We start from the raw sequence: 21,119 nt of genomic DNA on the forward strand, positions 1-21,119 counted from the left end.
ATAGATGAAGAGGTACTTGTATAGATGAAGAGGTACTGGGATCGAACCGGCGACCTTGCATAGATGAAGTGGTACGTGTATAGATGAAGTGGTCTTTTGGAAGATGAAGTAGTACTTGCATAGACGAAGTGGTCCTTGCATAGATAGAGTGGTACTTGTACACATTAAACTTGCATCAGTGTCAACACACCTCCATCTTCATGTCTCTTGACTCCGCCTCCTTCGCCTCCCGCCTTAACACCTACATATCTTGACCTCACAGTTGCCACGGTAACATCCATTAACCCCACAAAACTCTGTGCTGTATTTTTGTCTCTGTTCAGCATCAGCCAGTCTATCGACACTAACCCCGCCAATATCACGCTCCGCCATCTTTTAACACCCCGCCCCTCTGCATTAACACTACCCCTCCATGGTAACACCTTAATCCCGCCCTCTCTCTGCCGCTGAGGCGCTGAAATATGTTTCAAACGCCGGCGTAATCCTCGGAGGAGTAGAAGAGAGAGAGCACTCCACGCTGGAGGATTCCTCTCCTCCCCCCCGCCGCTTAACCAGCCCTCTTTCCCTTCCCTCATCTCTCAGGGATTATCTCCCCGCCGCAGTCATGACTTCTGGGAAATATTAGAAAAGTGGGGGAGGCCTCTTCCTCTCTCGCCCTCTGTCTCATATCACGCTGCAGCTGTTCTTTATTGAGTTGATATCAAATCATTTCAGATTATTAAAACTCACCTGGATTAGCCGGACTCCACAGGAAGGTTGTCGGTTTGATTCCCTCATGCAGCTCTTTAAGGGACCATAAACAGCTGGAGTCAGCTGTCGCTAGGCAGATTAGACACTAATGTTTATGCATCCTACAGTTAGGGATTTAAAAAAAAATCTTAATCTTGACGTTCACGGAACTTTATTAGTGAAAACAAAAATAGAGTAATACAATGTTCACACAACCACAAAATGAAGAATTAAAGTCCAAAGAAGATTATAGTGATGACTGTACAGGTGAAGGCTGGAACCAGAGGTAATTACCTGGATATGAGCCATATGAGAAGCACAATGTTTCACTCTCCCGGGACCAGGAGAGTTCTCGTTTCCACCACTTTGCATTTAATCCATTATATACAAACTCAAAAATCTAAACGGACCATGGCGGTATTGTTGACGAGCCCTCAGGCAGCTCTACTTCACCTCTCACCACAAGTGGTATACAATACAGGACCGGGTTGGCAGCAGATATTCTTCACACTCTTTTTAATGTTTGAAATTAAAATTCTGGCCTGATATTACATGTAGCACTTTAAAGGTCTGTGTTTCTGCACAGTGTCAGATAAAGACTAATCTACACTAATTAGGGCCCGAGCACTGACATAGTCAGAGCGGAGGACCTATTGTTATTCGAATGTTTATTATTATTATTTTATTGTACCACTTTGCACGGGGAAAAGAGCAGCAGCAAAGAGACACCATTTTCCATGAAAATGGAAGTTGTTTGAACTCAGCCGTACATTATGTAATCTGCTCCATATTTCTCAAATGTCATCAACTCCTGACCCTGAAGACATCCATATGCTAATTTTGAATTCTAGTCATAACGCCACCTAGTGGCAATAGGAAGTTACATGTTTTCTACTTTTATACCCTTCTCCTCACAGATTATTCAGATCCCTCTCAAAATGTCAAAGTGTTGGAAGAGACTTAAGACATTGATAATGCATCACCTTGAAGAGTGTAAGGATTCGTTGAACGGCGTCGAGTCGGAGCTTTGGGGAAGTTTGATCCTTCGCCATGAACGAATAAAGCGATGTAACTCAACTCCACATGATCAGATTCTTTCCAGATTGCACATGCTTGATGAGACTCCAGGCCTGAAGACATGTGCAGTCTAATTTTTAATTAGTCATTGCGCCATCTAATGGTAACAGGAAGTAAAAGTGTCTATACTTTGGCCTGCTTCTCTCAGTATGTAAATCAGATCGACATCAAATTACTTCCACACAAACGTAAGACTTTTATGATGCCAACCGCCAAAGCTTTTGATGTTTTGTGTAACGCTGTTGCCGCGGCGACGCATCCTTTGTGGTCAACAACGAAGGTGCTTTTGAAGGACTAAGCATGCTCGAAACGTAACTAAACTTGACACACATTTAAAAGCAAAGATGTAGTTACCTGATATGATTTAAATTCTTCAAAATGGCAATTCGGCTCGACAACGCTCCCTATAAATATTCAATTAAGCAGCCCCAGTGCTACGGTTGACCTACATGTATTAAACTTGGTAGGCATATGTGACACATGTAAACTGAAAAGAAAGTCTCTTGGGATCATGCTCTAAACCAGGGGTTCTTCACCTTTTTGACCTCGGGGCCCAACTTTTCAAATATTAACACTGTATTGGTTTATTAACTAATTGATCTCACTCTTGGTTTGACTTGTATTCAATAACTAAATCAAATCTACCTACAGTTCAACAAGCAAAAACCTTGTCAAATAAATGACATGATGCAATGTGATCATCACAAAGACATTTATTGATCATGTGTATGTAAACCTGCACAGACAACAAGTCATGGAACAAATCAAGCTAATTCAATAACGAATGTAAAGGCTCAAGTCAGGCATATTAACACAAAAAATAACTAATAATTAAATGTGTTAACAAAAACAAGGGGGACTCAAAAAAACGGAGAAAAAATTTGAAATTTGATAAATAATATGTGGTAATAAAATTAATACACTGCACAATTATTAGGAAAGTAGGTTTTTTGAGGATTAATTGTATTATTGAACTACTATAGTGCTCTTGGTTAATCCACAATGTTAATAAACCTCAAACCTGAATATTTAAGATATTTATATATAAGGTCTTTACTTTCTTAGGAGAATATCTGTGTGTTCACAGTTATTGGGCAACTATTAGTTTGCACACAATTCGAAATAATAATTTTTAAATTAAATGAACTGTAAATAACATTTAAATAAAGTGCAAATTAAAATATAGCCTTATGATGTGAATGATCTGCTTCAGCAGTCTTCATGTTTGCAGAACCAGAAGTTGCTCTTCATATCTGTCATAGCTGGCTTTCACAGCACATTTGGAGTTGCTCGTCAGTGACAGGCAGACCTTTTCTGCATCTGTAGTACATTGTCCTTTCTCTTGAAAAATCCCACCGGCTTTCTCACGAGCGTTGGATGTTTGGTCTCTAGATACCGCTTTAGCTGTGAAGCCTTCAGTGCTGCGTTAGCTAGCGTTAGCCCACACTCCACACAGGCTCAGGGCTCGTTACCTCCGTTCACAGAGCCCTACTTCGTGAAGTCAGGATCATACTTGCACAAACATTTAAACGTTTGGGGGGGTGTTCAGCAGCACTTTTGTCTTCATGTTTTCATTTTAAATACTTCTCTATAACTTTCGCTAAAGGCTAATGGTCCAAAAACCAAGATGGCGATGGCTAAAAACCAATATGGTGATGGCTAAAAAATAAGATGATGACGGATAAAATGACAAAAATATATGATTATGAATAATTAATTATTATAATGTTAACTTTGAAAAATTCTCGGCACGCTTTTCTTATACCTAATATCCTGCTTCAATCCATATTTGTTGGCTGATGGGATCAATAATTCCAAACTGTGTTTCTCTGCAGTGTAAACGTTTGGAACAGGAAGTGATCCGGGAGAGAGAGCGGTGTGCAGGCGAGGTAACACAGACACACACGGATAAACACACGGATAAACACACACACACACACACACACACACACACACACACACACACACACACACACACACACACACACGGATACACACGCACATACAACACAACATTTAACTGGGTCAGTACCACACCACATTTGACTGGGTCATCAAGACACAGAATTAAGCACTCATATGTTCTCAATGCTTTATAATAATAATAATCACAACACATTATCAATCATTTCATCATGACTTATGAGGTCAAACAGTCATTATATAAATTCATGAATTGAAAGATTAATTTAATTATTTCCTCATTGATGTTGAAATCAGAAGAAGAACAACAGATTCTCAGTGAATTCTTCTTCATCTTGCAGCTTTCTCTGGGTCTGTTTTCTTCTGCTGAAATATATTACATTTTGTTATTAATGTAGCACTCAGTCTTTTTTCCTGTGTGAAGTCTGTTAATTAGGCTGGAGGGCTCCGGGGGGATTAGAGCCTGGAGAGGTTTTTAATTTCCAACAGAAACACCAGCAGCTGCCATGACAGACAGATTCAGATCCGCCAAAAAACACAGAGCTGAAACCAGAATCCAGAGTTTTGAACAAGAGGTTTTTAAATCAGAACTTTGGACCAGAACAAAACCACAGATTTAAAACAACTTTAAACCAAAGCTCTAAACCAGAACTTTAAACCAAACTTCTAAACCAGAACTTTAAACCTAACCTCTAAACCAGAACTCTAAACCAACCTCTAAACCAGAACTTTAAACAAACCTCTAAACCAGAACTTCAAACCAGAACTTCAAACCAGAACTTTAAACCCGATCTTTAAACCAAACTTGTCAACCAGAACTTTAAACCAAACCTCTAAAACAGAGCTTTAAACCAAACATCTAAACCAGAACCTTAAACCAAACATCTAAACCAGAACTTGAAACCAAACTTCTAAACCAGAACGTTAAACCTAACCTCTACACCAGAACTTTAAACCAGAACTTTAAACCAACCTCTAAACCAGAACTTTAAACAAACATCTAAACCAGAACTTCAAACCAGAACTTTAAACCCGATCTTTAAACCAAACTTGTCAACCAGAACTTTAAACCAAACCTCTAAAACAGAGCTTTAAACCAAATTTCTAAACCAGAACCTTAAACCAAACATCTAAACCAGAACTTGAAACCAAACCTCTTAACCAGAACTTTAAACCAAACCTCTGAACCAGAACTTTAAACCAAACTTCTAAACCAGAACTTTATACTCAATCTTTACCAGACCTTTTAACCAAACATCTAAACCAGAATTTTAAACTTAACTTCTAAAAACCAGAACTTTAAACCAAACTTCTAAACCAGAACTTTAAACCAAACCTCTCAACCAGAACTTTAAACCTGATTTCTTCTCTCTGTACACCAACTCTCTCGGTTATGTCATTCGCTCGCATGGCTTTTCCTACCATAGCTATGCTGATGTCACCAAACTGATCCTCTCGTTTCCCCAATCGGAGACACGGGTAGCAGCACGAATCTCTGCCTGTCTGACTGACATTTCTCAGTGGATGTCCACACACCACCTGAAAATTAACACTGACAAGACTGAATGACTTCTCCTTCCAGGAACACGACCCACGACCTCACTATTACCTTCAACAACTCAGTGTTGGCCCCGACCCTGACTGCCAGGAACCTTGGTGTGACACTCGACAGTCAACTCTCCCTGACTGTAGGTCCATGCTGTACAACATTCCTGTAGGTCCATGCTACACAACATAATGTAGGTCCATGCTACACAACATCCTGTAGGTCCATACTGCTCAACATCATGTAGGTCCATGCTACACAACATCATGTAGGTCCATGCTGCACAACATCCTGTAGGTCCATGCTGCTCAACATCCTGTAGGTCCACTTGTCTACTGCTCGACTGGTCTTTAACCTAAATTCACACTACTCTGCTCCTCTGCTCCCTTCACTGGTTGCTGGTGGCCGCCCGCATCCGCTTCAAAACATTGGTACTTGCATACCGTGCTGCGAACAGATCGGGTCCAGTCTATATCCAGGACACGGTCCAACCTCACACCCCAGCTCGTTCACTCCGCTCGGCTTCTGCCAATCAGCTTGTAGCTCCGTCACTGCTTCCGCCAATCGGCTCGTAGCTCTGTCACTGCCAAATAAACACTCAACAAAGTCACGACTGCTTGCTGTCCTAGCTCCTCAATGGTGGAATTAGCTCCCCATTGACATCAGGACAGCAGGAAGTCTCTACATCTTCCGCCGTGAACTAAAAACACATCTTTTCCGATTACACCTTGAATAAAGAAAGTAGCACTTTAGTAACACTTAAATCAAACTTACTGATAGCACTTTGTAGTTCAGCTTTCTTGAAGAAATTGTACTTTCTTGATTCTTGTTGTTCTGAGTTTGTATTCATGGTTGAATGCACTTATTGTAAGTCGCTTTGGATGAAAGCATTAGCTAAATGAAATGTAATGTAATGATCTTTAAACCAGAACTTTAAACCAGAACTTTAAACCACTGTACACATGTTGTAGTATTCTGGATCAACTGGAGAGTCTTAAGAGACCAATTAAATTAAATTCAGAACCAAAAAGACTGCCTCACTTCATCCTCCCACCTCCCTCCTCTTTGGTCGACCGTACCTCCCCATGATGAAGGGTCCGGGCAGGTTGGATTCACCCCCCTCCCCTTCCCCCTCCCCCGGCATTGTTGACCTTAACTCCTCATGTTGAAGGTCACCGATCATCTCCTTTGGAAATTATTCTGATTAAAAAAATCTGGCTCTTTTGAAGCGGCTCCTCCGGCCCGGCTGGAGAAGACACACATTGACTCTCAGGGTTTGGGTTCTCTTTTGATGTTCCACTTTAAGCCCGCAGACCTTCAGAGCTTTAATTAGCATGGAGGAGGAGGAGGAGGAAGAAGAGCAGGAGGAGGAGGAGGAGGAGGAGGAGGAGGAAGTGTGAGGAGGAGGAGAGGAGGCAGGAAGTGAGAGGAGGGGAGGTGAAGAGGCAGGTGAGATAAGTGGTTAGGGAATATATATATATATATATATATATATATATATATATATATATATATATATATATATATATATGTATGTTTGTTGACACAGTATATACAGTATACTCTCACACACATGTTTGTTTTAATCAAGGTCATGATATTATTTTATTATTTATCTAAAACCCTGAGCTCTTTTTATTCCCACAATGCACCTGGAGCCTCTGATCTGCTTGTTATGAAGAGTGTTGACACTGATGTTAACTAATGAGTCAGTTGTTAATTAATCCCTCATTTAAAGAAACTCTGTGGATCAAGAGGAAGCAGTCAAACAGCACACACGTGAGTTGACTATCAGAAGGTTATGTGATTGACGTGTTTTTGATCCAATCAGACGGATCTGCTAAGGCTTCAGAGAGAGAGGAGTGTTTCTCTGGAGGACCAACGGTGGCTGGAGGCGGAGCTACAAGCCAATCACAGGTCAGCTTCTACCGCGGTGCGTGTTGAAACTAACTGTACCTGCATTAGTATACAGCTGTATCAGTACCTGTACTAGTACACAGCTGTACTAGTACACACATGTATTAGTGCCTGTACTAGTACACAGCTCTATTAGTACCCGTACTAGTACACATATGTATCAGTACCCGTACTAGTACACAGCTCTATTAGTACCCATACTAGTACACAGCACTATTATTACCTGTATTAGTATCTGTACTAGTAGACAGCACTATTAGTACCTGTATTAGTATCTGTACTAGTACACAGCTCTATTAGTACGCGTACTAGTACACAGCACTATTATTACCTGTATTAGTATCTGTACTAGTACACAGCACTATTAGTACCTGTATTAGTATCTGTACTAGTACACAGCTCTATTAGTACCTGTATTAGTACTGGTACACATATTTGTTAGTATGTGCAGCAGAAACTGTGTGTGTGTGTGTGTGTGTGTGTGTGTGTGTGTGTGTGTGTGTGTGTGTGTGTGTAGGTGTGTGTGTGTGTGTGTGTGTGTGTGTGTGTGGATCTGGATTGGTCTCTGGTGGATCTGGATCTGTCTCTGGGGGATCTGGACTGGTCTCTGGTGGATCTGGATCTGTCTCTGGGGATCTGTCTCTGGTGGATCTGGACTGGTCTCTGGTGGATCTGTTTCTGGATCTCAGCTGTGTTTCTTGTCATCGTCTCTTTTTGACTAAAGCTTTATTGGATGCAGGTCAAGAACAAGACTCCTCTGACCTCTGACTAGGGCTGCAACTAACGATTATTTTAATAATGGATTAATCGGTTGATTATTTTTTCGATTAATCGATGAATCGGATAAAAAAAAAATCCCCAAATCATTAATTTCCAACCCTTTATTCAAAAACAGAACTGACAGTGCAAAACATCTTCAGAAAGCACAAACAGGTTGCTCCTTGAACATCCCTGAGCTGTTAATTAAAAAAATAAAATAAAAATGGACTAACACTAAAAACATACACATGTATGCTTTACATCTGCCAAATGTGAGCCCTTTTTACTGTAATTGGTCTCCTTGGAGCAGAGGCTGCATTTAGCGTACCCTGCTTTACCAATATGTATGAAATACTGGGACAGTGGGATGCTGTACTGCTCCTCTCACGTCTGTTTGGACCTCCACCTGCCTTAAACTCTTTCATTCACATCATCTGATCAATATCTGGGTCTCTTATGACCACGACATCATGTTGTTGGCTAAGCCCAACTACGTGATTTGCTTCATTCTACTTTGAGTAAAAAAATAAAAACCTGCAGCCAGATCCGCCGGTGTGCCAGTTTAACGTTAACGAGTGACTGCGTGAACTGAACCAGACCGGGGGGTTACGGCATGTTTCATCACGTTAAGCAAGACTGAACTGTAACGGAACATAACGGAACTTTAACGCCAACACTACCCAAACACGTTAGCTAACGTGATAGCAAGCTGACTAGCTTCCATTAAAAACAAGTTTGAGGGAAATTAAGAGCTGGAGACATCTTAACTCTAAACTTTTCTCAGTGTCTCACTCCAATCTCAGATACGCTGACGGCCAGTTGCTCTGCTCCGCTTTTTTTTTTCTCCGCGACTTATTGACTGCCGTAATAATCGCGCGACACAACAAATCGATAATGAAATTCATTGCCAACACTTTTGATAATCGATTTTTATCGATTTTAGCCATTCGTTGTTACAGCCTTACCTCTGACCTTCTCCTTGTTTGTGTTGGAGCTCAGTGGACAACAGACAGACAGACAGACAGACAGACAGACAGTTTCTGAAGGTATGAGTTTGGACTTTGATGAACCTGAACCACCCATAAGGATCAATATCACAGTGTATTGATTAACTAGCCCCTCCTTCACAGTGAGGTCACAGTTTATTGATTAACTAGATCCTCCCTCCTAGTGAGGTCACAGTGTATTGATTAACTAGCCCCTCCTTCACAGTGAGGTCACAGCCAGCTGTTCTCCGATCAGATCACATGTTTCCTCCAGTAAAGGTTCTGTGTAAGCTGACGATGATGATGAAGTGATGAAGATATGATGAAGCAGTGAAGGAGATGTGATGAAGTGAAGATGTGATGAAGCAGTGATGATGATGTACCTTGAAGAAAAGAAAGCAGCACTTTAGTAGCACTTAAATGTAACTTACTTATAGCACTTTGTAGTTTAACTTTATTGAAGAAATTGTACTTTCTTGATTCTTGTTGTTCTGAGTTTGTACTCATGGTTGAATGCACTTATTGTAAGTCACTTTGGATAAAAGCCTCAGCTAAATGATGTGATGAAGTGATGATGATGATGTGATGAAGCAGTGAACATCAGGTGAACACCCTGTTCTCTCTCCCCTCAGCTCTCAGGACCTTTTCACCGCTCTTCCCTCGTTGCCCAGTGATGTCGTCTCTCCAGCAGGTTCGGCCCCGCCCATCCCTGACCCTCCCCCTCAGGCCCCACCACTGCTGGTCCAGGTACAGCAGCTGTCAAAGGAGAAGCAGAGCATGGAGGCGGAGCTTCATCGCTGTCAGGAGGCGGAGCGAGAGGCCAGCGAGAGAGTCCGCAAGTAAGAGTCTCGACACACCTGTTTTTATACGTTAACACTAGATGTGTCCTTCTGTGATCTCATACTGAGGCCCTTTGGTTCTGTGGTCTCATACTGAGGCCCTTTGGTTCTGTAGCCTCGTACTGAGGCCTTTTGGTTCTGTAGTCTCATACTAAGGACTTTTGGTTCTGTAGTCACATACTGAGGCCCTTTGGTTCTGTAGTCTCCATACTGAGATGCTTTGGTTCTGTAGTCGGATCCTGTTCAACCTGACGGGAACCTTCTCCTTATATTTGGGCTGGCGGTAAAGAGATAACGCAGACATCAGCTGATTGTGTGTGTGTGTGTGTGTGTGTGTGTGTGTGTGTGTGTGTGTGTGTGTGTGTGTGTTTAACCACTTTGACAAGAAAAAAAGGCACGGCCACTCCGTGTGCTCGCCTCGCGATGTTGTGCATCCTGGCTGACCGACTTGACCAGCCCAACCCCGTCGGGTCAACAACAATGCATGTTGTCCAAATAACCACCAAACAAGCAGTGACATTTAGTAATAACAAAACAATCCAACAAAATTAAAACAGTGCACACACGACATCCAGCAACTGCTGCACTGTGGAGGGGAGAGGAGCGTCCCAAGTCCCGGCTGACCAGCAGCACCAACAGCGTTGTGTATGATTAAATACGACTGCAGATGTAAAAACAAAGTAACACCACCATCATTTCACTCACCACATTTCCGTAATCCTCTGTGCGAAAGGCGTCATCAGTAAAAACCACCAGCAAGTCATCAGTAAATCCATCAGCAAGGTTCCTTTTTGGTTGTAGGTAGCAGCTAGAAGTTTCCCACTGACCAATCATAGCGCATGTTAATGGTCACGTTCGGCCACTGACCAATCATATACATCCACGCCATTTTGCAGGCCCTGCACGTCAAAGAATCCGCCCAACTTGTCAAACTAAAGATCTGATTTGTTGAAGTCCATGACAATCAACCACAACGTCCACTCTACCATGTTACAGACCTGTGAACCTCTGACCCCTACCATGTTACAGACCTGTGAACATCTGACCTCTACCATGTTACAGATCTGTGAACCTCTGATCTCTACCATGTTACAGACCTGTGAACCTCTGACCTCTACCATGTTACAGACCTGTAAACCTCTGACCTCTACCATGTTACAGACCTGTGAACCTCTGACCTCTACCATGTTACAGACCTGTGAACCACTGACCTCTACCATGTTACAGACCTGTGAACCTCTGACCACGCCCATGTTACAGGCCTGTGAAGCAGCCACACAAGAGGGAACCTCTGTCATCAGCAACATGTTGCTGCATCTACAGCAGCCATCAGAGGCTCTAGGATGTGTTCAAAGACTGGTTAAGCGTGTTGGACTAAAGAGATTTGGTTGTGATGATTCATATTCAGCGGACATCGATGTGAGTGTCTCTGCTGCCGAGCTGATCAGTTAATCCTTCAGATTTGGGCTTGTACAGGATGACGGTCGGGTGCTGAATAACGTGAATTCTTCCTCTGCTGCTTCTCATCTCATCAGTCTGAAGATGAAGGGATGAGATTCATGATGAAAACAGCTTAAGTCGTCCGTCTGCGTTCCGCGCCGTCCTCCTGGGCTCAAACCCGCAGCTTTCTGCTCTAATTTGGCTGCCAGCGGGGGGGTTGAGGGGGGGTGGCTCTGAAGAGCTCCAGAGTTCTGAGTAGTGGAATATTTACTCTCTGGAAGGGAGGGGAGATAAATCTGCTGGTTATTAGAGACGGAAGTTTAATTTAGTTTGGAGAGAGAGAGAGAGAGAGAGAGAGAGAGAGAGAGAGAGAGAGAGAGAAAGAGAGAGCGAGAGAGAGAGAATTGGAAAGTCATCCAGGGTCAATCTATCAACTCCTCCCATCTTCATTTGTGCTTCATCTCAGTTTCCTGCTTTTCCTTTTCTCTTTCTGCACTCATGCAGTTATTATTGATTGTTAGTCAGAATTCACCAGTGGCTTTTTTAAAATTTCTTTCTTTCTTTATTTTATAAAAAGTGCCCAACTGTTGAACAGCGGATAGAGACTATGTCTGAAGGCACAGGTAGAAAATCCACGGCCTGCCACTGGAATTCACAGATCTGACCCGTAATCACTTTTGTACAAATGTCCTCACTAAACTCAAACGTTGATCCCTGTTTAACGGGCTCGGCCCTGACCTGGTCAGGGCTTAGTGGGAGCGCCTACTCCTTACGCCAATCGTGTAAGGATGGCCCGTTTTAGGACCCTAAGGTTTTTCTTACAGTTTGCTTTCAATTACAATTTATAGAGACAATGATGGATGTTAAAACCCCCATTCGTTCGTTTTTTACCCGTGGCCTACCTATTTCATTGAGCCACGTGATCCATCTGAAACCTGATCCAGAAACCTGGAATTTATCTTATTCCATTAAACGGGAGTCCCCATTGAGTAGAGTTCTACACTCTTATTAGTATATATTTTATTTCAACAAGAGTTGTTATACACACAGTACCATAACCAAGTGTTCTTCTTTACTTGGGGGTTTATTTATTCCCCTAAGTACTAAGAAACAGTCACAAGTATCATATGTTTAAAAAGTTACAAGTGTAATACAATAACCGCTTCTTTTTTGTCTTGGAGGGGATTCCCTCAGCACTTACAAGTATCACATTGTAAGAAAGTCTCTATTCTTCATAGAGTCTGAGAGGAACTAAAGAAGTGCACTTTATGTGTATTTATAGGCAAATGCGTGGGAAGATCTCTATCGAGACATAGTGGGAGTGACAGTAGGCAAGTGCCAGACAGATTACGTATCCTTGAGTAACAGGTGCCTGTGGTTACAATATGATTTGACCTTGGTAACATGCTCAATAGCATGTTTGTGGTTACAGTTGCAAAAGCTACTCAAGGTCAGCTGATAAGCAGCAGGACCATATTTAGACCTGTCTTCCATATACAACAGGATACCATCTACTATGACCATATTTAGACTTGTGTCTTGTGATATATAAATGTCATAAAAATGTCATAATGTACTACAGCGTATTAATGTGTGATAGAAGACAATTTCCCTCAAAACAATTAGCATAATGCAGCGTGATAAAAGACAATTTCACATAAACACTTGTAGTTATATTCAACAAAGAGAAAAATAAAAGAACTTAGAAAAGAAAATAACTCGTATTAGACATAAGCCAATCCTTAACACCTGAAGGAATAACACATGACCTCTGGGCTAGAAACAGGAAGCATCAGGTCTGTGCCCTGCAGGGTAAATGTGGTGCAGGTAGAAGCATCGTCATCTGTAAGAGACCTGAGTATGGGGGTCATGTGAGACCGTCTATTTGTCCTCGTCAGTATTCTAGCAGCAGCATTCTGGATTACCTTCAAGGAGGAAAGTGCATTACAATATTCAATACGAGAAGAGATAAAAGCATGTGTGACCATCTCTAGTTCAACTGTTGATAAAACAGATCTCACTTTGCTGATGCAGAACCTCCATCTCAAGGTGCATCCACCAAAACCTCCATCTCAAGGTGCATCAACCAGAACCTCCATCTCAAGGTGCAATAACCAGAACCTCCATCTCAAGGTGCATTAACCAGAACCTCCATATCCAGGTGCAATAACCAGGACCTCCATCTCAAGGTGCATCAACGAGAATCTCCATTTCAAGGTGCAATAACCAGAACCTCCATCTCAAGGTGCATTAACCAGAACCTCCATCTGAAGGTGCAATAACTAGAACCTCCATCTCAAGGTGCAATAACCAGAACCTTCATCTCAAGGTGCATCAACCAGAACCTTCATCTCAAGGTGCAATAACCAGAACCTCCATCTCAAGGTGCATCAACCAGGACCGCCATCTCAAGTGCCACCTTTGCCATTCCTGCAATTAGAGACCTTTTCACTGAGACTTAGTCAACACTGTAAGAGACACATTTACGACACTTAGAAGTAATCACTGCCGTTAGAGACGGAGTCTCTGCAGGTAGAAGACCATCTGCAGGTAAACATGATGTCTGCAGGTATATAGTCGCTAGGCAACGGGGACGCTGGCGAGTCTAACGCCGCTCCGTCTGGCACAGTTTTAGTTGATTTCTACTTTATTCATAATTTTAAATACACTTTTTTGTTCTTTTTAATTATTTATCAGTGTAGTTAAGTTTGTTTACTGTACATAGCCATTTTTCTCTGTTTTCTACTGCGCTGTTTTGTTTTGAATTTGTTCGCTTATCTGTTGCACCTGCTTCTGTCTACTCACTGGACAACTGCTACCGTGTACTCCCTGGACAACTGCTATCGTGTACTCCCTGGACAACTGTTACCGTCTACTCCCTGGACAACTGCTATCGTCTACTCCCTGACAACTGCTACTGTCTACTCCCTGGACAACTAACTGCCAATGTCTCGCTAGTCGGTGGCTACTGATTTCGAGCTAGCCGGCTCCCTGTTGGATACTCCTGCACATACTACGGTTCTGAGGCGGGTTTCCTGGATAACCTCACAGCTGTCCTGCTCTGATCATCTGCCTGCTGTGGACTATCTTGACGTGCCGTGCCTGTCACTTCTCCTGCTACCGTCTACTCCCTGGACAACTAGCTGACTGGCCCGGCGGTCTCTCGCTAGCTGGTGGCTACTGACGAGCCAGCTTTTCAACTGTCGTGCTCTAATCAACTGTCTCCTGTGGACTATCCTGACGTGCCTGTCACTTCTCCAACTCCGGTCGTCAAGTTTGTGGCTATTGACAAAAGACCGTAGGCTTGTCATCTCATCCCTGGCTGCCATGGTTCTACAATATTCCACCTCGCAGCTCCTCCAACTCAACAATTTCTCTGCTCCTCCATTGATCTCAGCCATCAAAACATTTGGACTCCTCTGTCGGCCCCGTTATATCCACAGAGCCTCCCGCAGGAAGTTTATTTACTCCTTGCCTGATTGCTTCACTCATACCATGCCCTCCCTCTGGTCAGCCGAGCGTATCGCCGTAACTCCTGCACGTCATCGCCGCAACAACCTGCACGAGCGAGTTGCCTGCCTTCGCCCCCTTACCGAAGCACCCCAGCCTGTCCAAATTCATCCACGTCTAAAAATTGGTCTGTTTAACACCCGATCCCTAAATAAAAATGGCCTTTTACTTAGCGAATTCATAACTGACAATAATCTGGACTTTCTTTTTCTAACTGAAACATGGCAAAACCAGCAGGACTATTTTTCTCTAAACCAAACCACCCCCCCTGGATATTCATACATGGACAAGTCACGCCAACATGGGCGTGGTGGTGGAATAGCCACAATTTTTCGCAAAAACATCACTACAAGTTTAATAACCATCCCGGCTGCCTCCTCATTTGAACACCTTGTTTTTAAACTGTCTGGTCCCAAACCCCTAGTTACTGTAGTAATTTACTGCCCCCCAAAACCCTGCCTTCCCCTCTGATCTGTCTGAATTCCTCACACAACTCTGCGCCATCTCTCCATCCATTTTGCTACTCGGTGACTTTAACATACACGTTGACTCTCCTGACTCCACAAACTCTTCAGAACTTCTGGACATCTTCAACTACTTCAACATCACCCAACATGTTGACTTTCCCACCCACAAAAAAGGACACACACTTGACCTGGTCTGCACCTCCGGCATTGCCACGAGTAATCTAGCCAGCATCGACCTCACCATCTCTGACCACCTGGCTATCACCCTGGACATAGACATCCCCATCCCCCATGTTAAGCAGAGCCGCACCATAACATTCCGGAACATCAAGTCCATCAACCTCCACGTGCTCTCCTCCTCCTTGGCTGACATTGTCTCTGCCTCTGCCCCTATTTCGACTGCCTCCCCCACTGCTCTGGTCAATCACTATAATGATGCACTCTCCTCCTGTCTTGACCTCATCGCCCCCAAAAAATCCAAACTCGTCTCCTTCACTCACTCCGCCCCCTGGTACACTGACCAACCTCGCCACCTCAAAGTGCAGGGCCATCAACTGGAACGCCTTGCAAAGAAAACTGGACTTACGGTTCACCTTGATGCCTTCAAACTCCACCAACAACAATATAAAGATGCCCTCAACGCCGCCCGCTCCTCTCACTACTCCTCCATCATCCAATCCTCCAACAACCCCAAAACGCTTTTCTCCACCATCAACAAACTCCTCAAGCCCATGGACACTATCTCCTCCTCCTTCACCACCAGCAAATGCAACTAATTTCTATCCTTCTTTAATGAGAAAATCATTACAATTCACAACCAGCTGGCTGCCTCCTCCCCCTCCACTACCTCACCCCTCAGCCCTCAACATGACCCTCCACTAGTTCCAAGCCACTCACTCTCATCCTTCAGTTCAATCACTGAAATAGACCTCTCCTCCATAGTCTCCAGCATGAAGACCTCCACCTGTACCCTCAACCCCCTCCCCTCTTCCTTAGTCAAGGCCTGCCTCCCCTCACTCTCCCCTCTCATCACAAACATCATAAACTCCTCACTGTCCTCTGGTCTCATACCCTCCCCACTAAAGCTTGCTGCTGTCACCCCTGTGTTGAAAAAACCTGGTCTTGACCCTGACGTCCCCAATAACTACCGGCCCATCTCTAACCTCCCCTACCTGTCCAAAGTCCTTGAGAGAGCTGTTGCATCACAACTCAAGTCCCACCTCAATCTCAACAATCTCTACGAACCCTTCTAATCCGGCTTCCGTTCAAAACACAGCACAGAAACCGCCCTACTGAAAATCACAAACGATATACTTCTCTCTGCGGACTCTGGCTTCTTCACCATCCTCATCCTTCTTGACCTCAGTGCCGCCTTCGACACTATCAACCACTCCATCCTCCTCTCACATCTCCAGCACTCCCTTGGTATAACTGGCACTGCCCTCTCCTGGTTCACCTCGTATCTCTCAGACCGACATCAATTCATTGCCATAAATAACTGCAAATCCTCCACCTCCCCAGTGGCCCACGGTGTCCCCCAAGGTTCCGTGCTTGGTCCCCTTCTCTTCATCATTTACATCCTCCCCCTTGGACAAATCATTTGTCGTCATGGTCTTGATTTCCATTGCTACGCTGATGACACCCAACTCTATTTCTCCTCTAAGACCATCACCTCAGTCACCCACTCCACTCTCACCTCCTGTCTCACTGATATAAAATCCTGGATGCAGCAGAATTTTCTTAAACTCAATTGCAATAAATCTGAAATGCTCATCATCAGCCCTAACTCCCTCACCCACTCAGCCCAGACCTTCTCTCTGAACATTGATGGCTCCATCGTCACCCCCTCCACCCAGGTCCGCAACCTCGGCATCATTCTCGACCCCACCCTCTTTTTCCTACCCCACGCCAACCACATCACCAATACTGCCTTCTTTCACCTCAGGAACATTGCTCGCCTCCGGCCCTCCTTGTCCTCTGCCACCACTGAAATTCTCATCCATGCCCTCATAACATCTAGACTTGATTATTGCAACAGCATCCTCTACGGCTCCCCCAACAAAATCATCAACAAACTTCAGTATGTTCAGAACTCTGCCGCTTGACTGCTCACCTCCACCTGCCGCTATGACCACATCACCCCGGTCCTACGCAACCTCCACTGGCTCCCGATCAAATACAGGATTGACTTTAAAATCTTACTCACCACTTACAAAGCCCTAAACAATCTGGCCCCTCCCTACCTTTCAGACCTCCTCCCCCTTCATGCCTCTACCCGTTGCCTCAGGTCTGCCAATTTGAACACTCTGAAGACCATCAAGACCAAGCGTCGGACCTGGGGTGACAGGGCCTTTTCAGCTGCTGCACCTCCCCTCTGGAACGCCCTCCCCATCTACATTCGTCAAGCTCCCACCCTATCGTCATTTAAGCAAGCCCTCAAAACACACGTCTTCAAACTCGCCTTCACCTGCTAACCCCTGCTCCCTACCCTTCACCTGCTAACCCCTGCTCCCTACCTTCCACCTGTTAACCCCTGCTCCCTACCCTCCACTGCAGGACTAATTCTGTTGCAGCTTCTCCAGTTTTTTCTTATTTTATTTTTTTAGAATTATTTGTTTTGTTTCTATATTTTTGTTTTGTTCTGTTTTGTCTCTGTCAAGCGTCTTTGAGCATCTGGAAAAGCGCTATATAAATTAAATGTATTATTATTATTATTATAAAGTAACATTAACTATAAGCATAGTATCTGCTTGTATAAAGTAACATATTAGGTATAAACATAATATCTGCAGGTATAAAGTAACATTAACTATAAACATGATATCTGCAGGTATACAGTATTAACTATAAGCATGATATCTGCAGGTATAAAGTAACATATTAACTATAAGCATGATATCTGCAGGTATAAAGTAACATATTAACTATAATCATAGTATCTGCAGTCCCTCTCCTCCTCCGGCCCCGGCACACACTTGAGGCCTCAGACAGACAGACAGCAGGTCCTGAGGGGTCGGTGGTTCGATTCCCACTGTGGAGTAATATTTCAGTGACAGGAAGAACGTCTGTCTGTAAATGTTCCTTCTGTTCCCTGATTCGCCCATGTTTGTAGTCACTTCAACATTTGCATCACAACTTGTAACAGTTCATTTCTCCTCTTCCTCCTCTTCTTCCTCAGGTTGGAGCGTCTGGTTGAGGTTTTGAGGAAGAAAGTGGGCACAGGAAGCCTCCGACCCGTCATCTGATCTTCTCTCAAGTATATTACACATTTTCTATTGGATTATGAAGAACTGTATGAAGACTGTTTCATATGTGAATGAATTTGAATCTCTCTTTTCTCTCTTTTGATGTTTCTTTTTTGTTGATCTTAAACTCTTCTTTAATTTTTTTGTGTTTGTGGAATCATGAAACATTTCTAAGATGATATTTTAATGGATTTTTAGATTTCTCAGAGTTGTGAGGTGAATAAAATCTTTATTTTTGTATTTTTTGTGTGTCTCCAGTTGGCCACAGGGTGGCACTGTGCTCCATGCTGAATATGTGATTATGGGAAGGCCACACCCCTCACACCATAAGTCTGGTTTAATATGTTGGACAACATGAATCCTCTATGATGGGTCTACTTTTTGTGTTTTGACTCTATCAACACCAATTTAGTATGGGCTTTGATATAAGATTATAATACAATGGAGCTGATGGCCAATCAATCAATTACTTTGAACAAAGGGCGGCGCTTAGCAGGAAATATAAATAACTAACGTTGTTTTAGAGTAATCCAGATTAAATGCCGACTTAAACATTTACTAATGTGAACACAACAAGTTTGGTTCACATAAGAGGGAGATAGCAGGACTTTGAGTTTGCAATTATTGAAATGCTGCATACATTTTAATGATTACATTTGACATGAAATAGTGTTAATAACATTTTTCATTATCATTTATTGTTACATTTACAGCAACAACTTTACCAGTCATTGATATATTTTTTTCTATAGATCCCAGAAAGGTATCCAAATTAGAGTTTTATACAAATAAGTAAATTACAAAACTGTGTTAAAATTGGTTTAATTTTGTTTTTGCTCAGGTTTTTTATAAAATGAGATTATGTTGATTTGTAGATTTGTTGAGCTAAAGGTTTTTGACAAACAGCTTTTGCTGTCTGTTACAGAAAATTATGAATAAAAATTCTTCTGGGTTTTTGTCTGCGGTGAATACTCCTCCTCCTCCTCTCTAGTGAAGATCAGTCTCTCTTAGTTCTGCTGTTGGTTTAAGGTTTGTCTCTAAACGCTCCGTTTGAAACAGAAACTCTGCTCACATTAATTTCAGAGGATCGCTGTGACAAATGTGAGGAAGCCGCTCTGACTTCCTGTTCCCAAAAAACTTCTAATTAAAATGTAACTTTGACAACTTCCAACAAGTCGGTCAAACTGTCGGATTAAAGAAAAAAGATGAAGCTTCATCAGTGTTATGATCTCAGCTCTAAAATAAAAAGATGAAGCTTCATTAGCGTTATTCAATTCAAATCAGTTTATCACCAACTACAAACTCCCTCAGAGCTTTACAATCTGTACACATAGACATCCCTGTCCCAGGACCTCACATCGGATCAGGAAAAACTCCCAAAAATAAAGATGGAACCCTTTCAGGGGGAAAAAAGGAAGAAACCAGTAGATGGCATGTGACCAGAATGACCAACGTAACATAGTTACAGCACATTACATGAATATGACAGAAATGATTCATATAATGAGTAGTAGGCATGGACCGCGATCCAGATAACCACGATCCATAAAGCAGAAGGAGGTAGAGAGGAGGGGCATCAGGAGGCAGGAGGGAGGAGGTAGATGACATGAGGCAGGAGACAGGAGGCAGGAGGTAGTAGACAGGGGGTAGAAGGCAGGGGGCAGGAGGCAAGAGGCAGGAGGTAGAAGGCAGGGGGCAGGAAGCAAGAGGCAGGAGACAGGAGGCAGGAGGTAGGAAGTAGAAGCTATGAGGCAGGAGACAGGAGGCAGGGGGCAGGAGGCAAGAGGCAGGAGGCAGGAGGTAGAAGCTATGAGGCAGGAGACAAGGAGGCAGAAGCTATGAGGCAGGAGACAAGGAGGCAGAATGTAGAGAGGAGGGGCATCAGCAGGGGGCAGGAGGCAGGAGACGGGAGGCAGGGGGCAGGAGACAAGAGGCAGGAGGTAGAAGCTATGAGGCAGGAGACAGGAGGCAGGAGACGAGGGGGCAGGAGGTAGAAAGGAGGGGCATCAGCTGGAGGCAGGAGGCCGGAGACAGGAGGCAGGAGGCAAGACCAATTGGCAGGAGGCAGGACCCAGGAGGCAGGAGACATGAGGCAAGAGGCAGGAGGCAGGAGGTAGAAGCTATGAGGCACGAGACAGGAGGCAGGAGACAAGGAGGCAGGAGGTAGAGAGGAGGGGCATCAGCAGGGCCGCCATGGCACGAGGTAGAAGGCAGGAGGCAGGAGACAGGAGGTAGGAGGTAGGAGGCAGGAGACAGGAAGCAGAAGCTATGAGGCAGGAGGCAGGAGGTAGAAGGCAGGAGACAGGAGGCAGGAGACAGGAGGCAAGAGGCAGGAGGCAGGAGGTAGAAGCTATGAGGCAGGAGGTAGAAGATATGAGGCAGGAGGCAGGGCCAAAGAGGCAGAAGACTGGAGACAAAAGGCAGGAGGCAGGAGACAGGAGATACAGGAGGCAGGAGGCAGGAGAGAAGAGGCAGGAGGCAGGAGACAAGAGGCAGGGCCCAGAAGGGAGGAGGCATGAGCCAGGAGGCAGGGACAAGGAGGCAAGACCCAGGAGGCAGGAGGCACGAGGCATTGAAGAGACATGGGCTGCAGTCAAAAAATTACCTCCTAACGTCTAACCTTAAGCACTTTTCTTTAACCCTGTAAAAACGTCACAGGGTCAAGGAAACATGGGAAGGAG

General features: G+C 43.9%; 1 protein-coding gene across 1 annotated transcript in view; it reads left to right on the plus strand.

Moving 5' to 3' along the window:
• The window catches only part of mipol1 (mirror-image polydactyly 1), a 31,344-nt gene extending 12,143 nt beyond the window's left edge, over positions 1–19,201 (plus strand). Inside the window, exons 6-9 of the mRNA XM_079218397.1 lie at positions 3,642–3,695; positions 7,107–7,192; positions 9,570–9,776; positions 18,372–19,201. Coding sequence (XP_079074523.1) covers positions 3,642–3,695; positions 7,107–7,192; positions 9,570–9,776; positions 18,372–18,438 — 414 coding nt within the window. The 3' untranslated portion in view covers positions 18,439–19,201. The remainder of the gene's footprint in view (positions 1–3,641; positions 3,696–7,106; positions 7,193–9,569; positions 9,777–18,371) is intronic.
• Positions 19,202–21,119: the final 1,918 nt, after the last annotated feature.

This window comes from Taurulus bubalis, assembly GCF_910589615.1.
Source record: "Taurulus bubalis genome assembly, chromosome: 1".
NCBI lineage: Eukaryota > Metazoa > Chordata > Actinopteri > Perciformes > Cottidae > Taurulus > Taurulus bubalis.